This window comes from Cotesia typhae, unplaced genomic scaffold (assembly GCF_013202065.1).
Source record: "Cotesia typhae breed Kobodo isofemale line unplaced genomic scaffold, CoteBio_Ctyphae contig_44, whole genome shotgun sequence".
In the NCBI taxonomy this organism is placed as follows: Eukaryota; Metazoa; Arthropoda; class Insecta; order Hymenoptera; family Braconidae; genus Cotesia; species Cotesia typhae.
Window position 1 is genome coordinate 7,946,545 of NW_027423753.1, and position 9,984 is coordinate 7,956,528.

At 29.4% G+C, this 9,984-nt stretch overlaps 2 protein-coding genes across 2 annotated transcripts; both read left to right on the forward strand.

Annotated features, from left to right (window-relative positions):
* The first annotated feature begins 4,874 nt into the window (after positions 1-4,874).
* Positions 4,875-5,695, forward strand: LOC141528930 (uncharacterized). Its single transcript, XM_074245225.1, has 2 exons — positions 4,875-5,339; positions 5,514-5,695. Exons 1-2 carry the CDS (start codon positions 4,961-4,963, stop codon positions 5,693-5,695), a joined length of 561 nt encoding a protein of 186 aa, XP_074101326.1. The 5' UTR covers positions 4,875-4,960.
* Positions 5,696-7,557: 1,862 nt separating this feature from the next.
* LOC141528931 (uncharacterized) lies at positions 7,558-9,196 on the forward strand. The gene is made up of 2 exons (XM_074245226.1): positions 7,558-7,693; positions 7,779-9,196. Exons 1-2 carry the CDS (start codon positions 7,558-7,560, stop codon positions 9,194-9,196), a joined length of 1,554 nt encoding a protein of 517 aa, XP_074101327.1.
* The last annotated feature ends 788 nt before the right edge of the window (positions 9,197-9,984 follow it).

Here is a 9,984-nt window from a genome sequence, read left to right on the forward strand (position 1 = left end):
TAGAATGAAAGAAAACCAAATAAAATATTTTTTCGGAATTACTCCGAATTTTGTAGTTTTATCAATTCAAACTTGGAAATTCTTCATGAAGCTGAAAAAACTGCATCAAATGACGCCAGTTCAAAAGTTATTGCGGTTTGAAAATTCAGAAAATAATGTTTTATTAAACTCTCATCAGACTTTTCAGCTCGGAAAGCTCAAAACTACGCGAAAATTATATTTTTGAGCTGGAAGAGCTCAAAACATAATAAATGCTATTTTGAGCGTTTTATTACGAAAGTAGCGGGAAGTTGCAGGGATGGCCTTCAGGGTCAACCGTTTTCCTAATTTTTTATTTTTTTTCATGACCGTTATTTAGTTTAGATTGTTAAAATTTTTATTCTTATAATTTTTCGCTGTTTAGAAGCTAATAAAACATTAAAAAATCTTTAAATTTATAATAATCGGTATAACTAGAATATAGAAACTTATAATTTTCTTGAGCCCTTTATCTCTTGTAATTTATAACAGTTATTCATAAAAGATTCTCAATTCTTTAAATCTATCAAAAGAAATTTTTGAATTTTATATTTTTCTAATTTCGATTTAAAAATTGTAATGATCTTCACCGCGAAAGTTGCGATTCATAATATTTTCAAGTACAGTCGTCGGTGTCTCATACATTTAAAAAAGTTCTAGCAATTTGAATCAATGGAAGAGTAGTTATGAATTTAATATAATATATCTTTAAATTTTTCAGGTTTATAAGTTACTTCAAATCACCACAGTTGGATGGAATTAAGCAATAACGTCTTAACCAACATTTTTAAAAAAATCGAGTTATTATGATGAACCAAGTAATTTTATGATACTAAGTACATTCCTCATAATAACTTGATTTTTTTAAAAATGTTGGTCAAGACGTTATTGCTTAATTCCATCCAGTTATGGAGTAGTGACTTGAAAAATTTGTATCATCTTTCCCATTGTTTTTAATTAGAGTTATAACCTTACAGTGTTCTAAATTTAACATAGATTTTTTTTGACTGTATATCTTTGAATTTTTGAACGCAATACTTAATTATCACGAGAATCGTGCGAAATATTTTTCATCAGTTTGCTTCCGCAACTTAGAGAGGTTTTATTACAATATATTTAAGTTACATCAAGAAATTATTTTTGGCTACTTTACTAGTGTTTTTTGAATATATAAAAGAGTTCAGGATTTCAATGTCTACCAAAAAAATTTTTTTTGGACTCATTTCTTCGAATTTTTTTATTAATTCTATTAATCAAAATATTTATCTCTCGAGCGTGATTAAAAAAAGAGATTTGAAAAGATTGAAAATGGCTCAAAACGATTAAAAAAGATTCAACTTGGCAAATATACAGGTATACATTTTGCATGGGTTGAATCTTTCAAATTTATTTTTAATAAGGATGTTGTTGAATTTCAAATTTAATTTCTTATTAAAATTTATTTTGTTCTTTTCTAAATTATTTATGCTTTAATAAAATAGATAAATACTTATTATCTAGATTTAATTAGTTCATTGCTTAGTTACTGTCTTAATATATATATCTATCTTTTTTCTATCTTTTTCTACCCCCCGAAAGACATTTTTCAGAATTTTAAAAAATTTTTTTCCAAACTCAAAAAAAGTTACGAATTTTCGAAAAAAACCGCTCTTTTTTTTTGAAAATGCTAGAACTTTTTTAAAAATTGACCGTTTGGGAACCTTTTTTTTTTCAAAATTTTTGTTTTTAAATGTAGTTTTTGAAAAAAATATGAAAAAATTTTCAGAATCCCAGATATATGAAATATTTTAGTTTTTTTGAAAAAACCGTGATTTTCTCAAAGTTGGACCATTTTTTTTTTTTTTTTTTTTTAAAAAAACTTCAACTAATTCCGCAGTGATCGCCGCATATTTCAGGATGTGATCGCTATTGCTTCTAATTTTTTTTACTGTTTAAAAAAAAAGTTTTTTTACAATTTAGTTTATTTTTTTTTAACTTTTCGGCCAAATTTTTTTAGCTTACTCGTGAAACTTCAGAAGTTGAAAAATAATGTATCTTTCGAAAATTTTAAGTCGTTATCTTCCAAAATTTTTTTTTTTTTTAAATTAAGTGATAATTATGTTTTTGTTTCATATTTGTTCAATTTTTTTGTACTAAAAAATCACAACTGCACTATTGAAGTGTGCAGAAAAATATCCTCAGCCGATAATTTTTAAACTGTCGTCTATCGGTAAAAAAGAGATCATCTCTACTTTATTCTGTTAAAATGAAGGTTATGTTAAAAGAATAATCGTATCGTTGATGTGTTCAAAGTGTCACAAAGATATAACATTATTAAATAAATTTACACAGTTTGACGGAGAGTTCTTTTTATCGAATTTTTGTTTACAAGTGATTACAATGCCAAAGTTTCGCGATCGATGTTGTAATCCACATAATTTGGAGAACCATCGGAAAACATCATCTTTGCGTAATGTACCACAAAATTTAGCTAATCGATACAATTTGTCAACTGTTGATCGAATATGCAGTTCATGCTATAAAAAATTACTTCATCATTACCCTGAAAGTCTTTCTGATGAAAGTGATGACAATGAACCCGATGAGCGTTCTGAGAATGATGAAAATATTCTTACCGGATCTATAGAAGTTGATAATTCCGGAGGCAATAACCTGACAGGTATTTTTGAAGCTTTTATGTTTCGATGTTCAACTATCATTGTTCTTTGTATTTTCTATTGATTATTTTTTTTTAGATCCAACAACAAGTGTTGGAGAATCACAAATTCAGCAAAGTAGTTCGTCGTTATCTGAACTCAGTTTGGAAATAACTCGTCCGATCGTAAATGAAGCTTTATTATTATTAAACCAATCTCCATTGCTAGCTAGAAGAGTAAATGATGAAACGTATTTAAACAATAAAGATTCTCGTGTTGCTGATAGTTTGAAAAAGGCATTAGGAATTCCAAATCCTGTAGATTTTCAATGCAGCAACACAGATGCTGCTGAAATAATTACAAAATTAAGAGAAAAGTTCCATGATACCAATACGACCAAATCTTTACTAGGGTGGGTCAAAAAAATCGAATAATTTATTTTTGACTTTATACTCTGAAAAATAGGTTCGTAGACACCTAAAAAGAATTCTCTCCAAGTATAAGCTCTTAATTATAACGGGAAGGTCCTCCGCTTTGCGGGTTTCTATTTTTTTCGAATAATCAGATAAAAAAATTTATATCTCGCTTCCAACTGCTTGGAAAAATATTCCGTGGCATAGATTTTGTGAGAAATTGAATGCTTTACAAAAAAGGTCTCTTATGACTTTTTCAAAAACTCAACCGATTAAAAGATATTCATAGTTGAAGTTTGGCTATTTTAAGGAAAATATTCGTTTTTATTATGAATTTTATAAGTCGATGAAAAAAATTATTTCGGATTGCGGAACTCATGATTTTGTAGGAAATTTACTGCTCTACAAAAATGGTCTCTTATGATTTTTGATTAAGTGAAGCCGTTACGAGATATTCATCGTCAAACATTAACGAATATCAATATTTCCAGTTTTTGATCAATAATTCGATAAATTTTAATTTAAACTATGAGTTTCAGGAAAATTTACATAAATTCAAATTTCTATCATAAAAGTCACTCCTACAGGAGTTATTTGTTCAAAAATTCACTAAGAAGTTTTTGTTCTAATGATATTTTTGTAAGTTTTATTTGTAATAATTTAAAATGTCAATTGCATTGGCATTTCATATTATTACGGTTGTTTAGTATGTATTTTCAAATTTTATTCTACCAATTATACATAAATTTTTTTGTGAGAGAGGCTTTTTGTTCTGAATTACATTACTTCTTCTGTTGGTACTCTAACGCTAGCGCCACCTATGTTGTTTTTCTTAACTATCTTCGTTGTCTACTTTTTTATCAGTACATTTTCAGTGCTCCAAAAACTCATCATTTCGTATACATGATAATAACAATTTTTTCGAAATATGTCATTTTCTCATTATATAAATTCATTTATTATCAATAATTCTACAATGAATAAAGAAATACGTTTAATCGGTATACCTGTGCAAAAACTCACTGACCGTAAGTTACCAAAAGTGAAAGAGGTTATGAGAGTGTTTTTCTATCAACTTAAAGTTTTAAAGTTTTCAATCAAACAAAGTGCAAAAAAATTCAGCTGACAAGGTTATTGAATTGTGGAAAATAAATCAGATCCCTACGAGTGAAGCTCCTAATGTAGTCAAAAAAATTCTCCGTTTTCATAGTGAGTGGTTGAAATTACAAAAAGATTTTAATAAGAAAAGTGATAAGGTAAAGGAAAAGGAGTTTCAGACTGATCTTGAACAATTATTCGACATTGTAAGTAAAAATTTCCTAAAAGGGGTGGATGATAACATTAGGAAGTTGTATTTGGATCAAAAATTCTGTACACACAAAGAGATTCTTTCGAATATTGTACCTGCGTCAAACTCAACTACAGATATGATGGAAATCGATGAAAGCAGTAAGTATCTGAGATAAATAATTGTTATAAATTCAGGTAGGAGTGTAAAACTTCCTTTATATTTATTATAAACAATGAGAATATCATTTTTCTACTTTACTTGCATTATAAATATCAGTATTCCTACGTATGACATTTGACTCGACGGTTTCTGGTACTCATGTTTAATTGCTTCTCATCATAATGAATAAGTGTTGGAAATTTTGTCTGTTTAATTTAAAAATGAACTCTTATTACAGACTTGAATCAGCCGTCTACCAGTCATGGGATTGTTTTAAGTGGAAAATCAGAATCATTCTCGACGCATACATTAAGTGGAACTACAAATTCTGGATCTGATTTGGAGTATGAACCCCAATTCCGACAAAACGAGCAAAAATAAATGTCTTAACTCCTGAAGTCGTTTCTGCACTTGACAGAGCTAATGTCAGCAGTAGAAACGCGATGTTCATTATTGCTCCGGTTTTATCAGCTGTTGGTATAAAAATTGAAGATACAACGCTCAGCTATAGGTCCATCCAACGAGCTCGTATGGTTCAAAGAAAAGACATTGCTCAAGGATTAAAAGACAATTTTAAAACACACGATAACTACGTAGTGCATTGGGATGGTAAAATGCTAAATGATCTAATTGAATCCAAATCTGTGGAACGACTACCGGTTCTTTTAACTGCGTATGGTACTGAACAATTACTTGGAGTTCCAATAATGAATTCTGGGACGGCAGTTAATCAAACATCCGCCATTTTATCAACATTGAGTGAATGGGGTATTATTAAGTATGTCAAGGCGATGTGTTTTGACACTACGGCTGTTAATACAGGTAATCAATCAATTACAAAAATATTTTATTGTTGTCATTCTAGTTTAATTTCTATTTCTTACTGAATTTTACTATCAAAATGTATTAATCGTTTACTCGTTTGGATTTGAAATATAACCATTGATTTTTCTTAAATACTAAATTTAACGATAGTCATTTATTATTGTTCTACAGGAATTCACAACGGTACATGTAAGGAAATTGAAAAGATTTTGGGAAGAGAGTTGATCTGGTTATCATGTCGTCATCACATTTTTGAGATCGTATTAAGGGGCGCATTTGAAGTATTTTGGCCTGTGTCATCTGGGCCAAATGTACAGATGTTTGGAAGGTTTAAAAATTTTGGGATGATATAGATATAACTAATTATAAATCTGGTGTTGAAGATGCTGTTGTTGCTGATATCATTTCGAATAAAAAGATGAAATCTCTAGTTTTATTACGAAATCTTTACAGGTACGATTTAACTGTGATTTAAATTATAAAAATTTCGTTATTTTTGACAAATTTTTTATTTTTGATAGTTACTACAACCCCGAGATGATTATAAAGAATTATTGGAATTATCATTGATTTTCCTTGGAGAAATGCCTCAAGAAAAGATTTCTTTCAAACGTCCTGGTGCTGTTCATCATGCTAGATGGATGGCTAAGGCCATTTATAGTTTGAAAATGTATCTATTCAGAGATGAATTCAAACTCTCTCAGAAAGAATTGCATGGTCTTCGTCATTTCTGTATTTTTATAGTCACATTGTATTTAAAAGCTTGGTTTTCATCAACTTCTGCAACAACTGCTGCTTATCATGACTTGCAGTTTATGAAAAATTTATTGGAGTACAAAAATATCAATCCTTTGATTTCTTCAGCTACGTGTGAAAAAATGATTTCGCACTTATGGTATTTGAGCGATGAACTTGCCATTTTATCACTGTTTGACGATGGCGTTCCATTAGAAGTAAAAAAGTATTGTTGAAGCTGTTAATACTCGTGAAGGTACAGATTCTAAAGCTAAAAGATTTGTAATTGCTAAAAAGATTTGAATTCATTGGCGCAGAGAACTCTGAGTGACTTTGTGTCTAAAAAGTCATTAAATCTTTTCAAAATCTTCGATCTACCGTATGACTTTCTTGATGTCGATGTTGAATTATGGCCTACTAATGAGAGTTATCTCGAAAATAAAGAATACTTTAAACAACTAAAAGTTGTCAATGATTCAGCAGAGCGAGCTGTTGCATTAGTCAGTGAATATAATCAATGCTTGACAAAAATGAAGAACAATTCCAGTACTTATTGCAAGTTGTCAAAGAACATCAAAAACATTCCCAAATTGTAATAAAAGAAATTATTTATAGTAATAGCGTACTGTTATGTTAAAAATATAGACAATTATATTGCAATTGATAATTCAATAAAAAATTTATCTATAAAAAAGTTAAATACTGGTTGTTTCTCACTTGATTCAATACTTTTCATATTAAATTTGACAAAGAAATATGTCATTCACTTCAAATTAAACTAATCATTGGCTATATGTCGAAAAAATGCTCTAATTTCTTGTTTTAATGCAATCAAACAAGCTCAAGACTGAAAACAATATTAAAAAATTGTTTATAATATTTCTTTATCGATCGAAACTCAAATTTATGTAAATTTTCCTGAAACTCATAGTTTAAATTAAAATTTATCGAATTATTGATCAAAAACTGGAAATATTGATATTCGTTAATGTTTGACGATGAATATCTCGTAACGGCTTCACTTAATCAAAAAATCATAAGAGACCATTTTTGTAGAGCAGTAAATTTCCTACAAAATCATGAATTCCGCAATCCGAAATAATTTTTTTTCATCGACTTATAAAATTCATAATAAAAACGAATATTTTCCTTAAAATAGCCAAACTTCAACTATGAATATCTTTTAATCGGTTGAGTTTTTGAAAAAGTCATAAGAGACCTTTTTTGTAAAGCATTCAATTTCTCACAAAATCTATGCCACGGAATATTTTTCCAAGCAGTTGGAAGCGAGATATAAATTTTTTTATCTGATTATTCGAAAAAAATAGAAACCCGCAAAGCGGAGGACCTTCCCGTTATAATTAAGAGCTTATACTTGGAGAGAATTCTTTTTAGGTGTCTACGAACCTATTTTTCAGAGTATAAAGTCAAAAATAAATTATTCGATTTTTTTGACCCACCCTAATCTTTACGTATACAAATGTTGACTCTTATGCCGTCAAGTTGGAGTATTGAGAAGATTGTTGAAGTAATGGGCACAACTACGTATATGGCGCGATTAGCAATAAATCTTGAAGCTGATAAAGGAATATTATCAATACCTGAAAAGAAAATGGGTGAGATATTGACTTATTAACTAATTTTTGTTTGAACAATTTATACGTATTTATATATAATTTTAATCATCACTCAATTTTTCAGGCCATGGATTATCTGTTGAAGTGTCATCAGCTGTTATAAATTTTTATAATGACGATGAAATGAGCAGTCCTATGCCAGGGAAAAAAGATTTTGTTTCATTGCGTAATGATGATGGTACGAAAATTCAAATTGAAAAACGCTTAGTACTCTGTAATTTGAAGGAGTTACATAAGATATTTCAATCAAGATTTCCCGGAATTAAGATCGGATTTTCGTCATTTGCATCTTTACGTCCAAAACACTGTATCTTAGCTGGTGGTTCGGGGACTCATACAGTTTGCGTTTGTTCTATTCATCAGAATGTCAAATTAATGATTTTAGGAGGTAAATTAAGTCGATTAACAGAAGGTTCAAATATGCCATTGAAAACTTACAGCGACTGTGTGAATGCTATTATCTGTGACAATCCCAAGACTGAGTGCTATTTCAATACATGTCTAAATTGTCCAGGCATTGACAACATAAAACAATTAATTTTCACAGAAATGGATAATCATGCAATCGATGAAATTCGTTACAAACAATGGGTGTCTACCCCAAAAGTAACTCTTGAAACAACGCTGAAAAATGCTTCGGATTTTGTTGATGATTTTTGTGATAAGCTTGTTGGTCTATTACCACATAATTTCATTGCAAAAGAACAATCGGCATATCTAAGAGCGCTAAAAGAATCGATAACCGATAACGAATTCATAGTAATTGTTGATTTTGCTGAAAATTATGCGTTTATTGTTCAAAATGCTGCACCGGGATTCCATTGGAATAACGATCAAGCAACAGTTTACACAGTCGTTATTTATTATAAGGTTAATAATCAACTAACTCATCAGAGTATGGTTATAATTTCAGACTGCTTAAACCATGATTCTATTGCTGTCCATGTTTATTCTGGAATTATTTTCGACTTTATCAAATCTCTTTCGCCCACAGTCTCCAAAGTATTTTTTTTTTCGGATGGTGCACCGCAACAGTATAAAAATTATAAGCATTTTAGTAATTTATCCCATTATCGTGAAGATTTTGGTGTACCAGTTGAATGGAATTTTTTTGCAACGGCTCACGGCAAAGGGCCTTGTGACGGAGTCGGTGGGACGGTTAAAATGAGGGCCTCGAGAGCAAGTCTGCAATTACCACCTGATGAGCAAATATTAACACCTGTACAATTTTTTGAATGGGTATCAAAAAATTTGACAAATATAAATGTGCGATTCTCAACAGTTGACGCCTACAATCTGATGAAAGACAAACTAGAAGATCGTTTTAAAAATGCCAAAACCATCCCAGCAACACAGAAAATACATAAAATTTCGCCGTTGGAAGATGGTATAGTGGAAGTTAAATCATTTTCTTTTTCGGATCAGTCTTTAACTCATAGCACAGTGAAAAAAAGAAGACAATCATTAAGTAAAAAGAAATAAGGAAATAGATGTTATCATAAAGAATAGATGTTATTGTAAATAAATAAACTAATTAATGAATAAATAAATCAATAAATATTAGAACCTGGTCAGAAGAAAATGTTTTATATGAAATACATTCACGGATAAAAAGGTGATGTAAAATTTGTATCACTGTAGACGCTAATTTTGTATCTAATGTATTATGTCCTATACTTTACTATACTATGATACAGCATTTTCTATAGTAGTGAACCGAATATAGCATCACCTGACGTAAAATTTGCATCACTTTTTTTTCCGTGTTGATTTCAGGACAAGTAATAAAAGTGATTTTTATTTATGTAGAAATATGAGGTTGGAAGTATGAATTTAAAAAAAAAAATTTTGGAAGATAACGACTTAAAATTTTCGAAAGATACATTATTTTTTAACTTCTGAAGTTTCACGAGTAAGCTAAAAAAATTTGGCCGAAAAGTTAAAAAAAAATAAACTAAATTGTAAAAAAACTTTTTTTTTAAATAGTAAAAAAATAGAAGCAATAGCGATCACATCCTGAAATATGCGGGGATCACTGCGGAATTAGTTGAAGTTTTTAAAAAAAAAAAAAAAAAAAAAAAAAAAAATGGTCCAACTTTGAGAAAATCACGGTTTTTTCAAAAACTAAAATATTTCATATATCTGGGATTCTGAAAATTTTTTCATATTTTTTTCAAAAACTACATTTAAAAACAAAAATTTTGAAAAAAAAGTTCCCAAACGGTCAATTTTGAAAAAGTTCTAGCATTTTCAAAAAAAAAAGAGCGGTT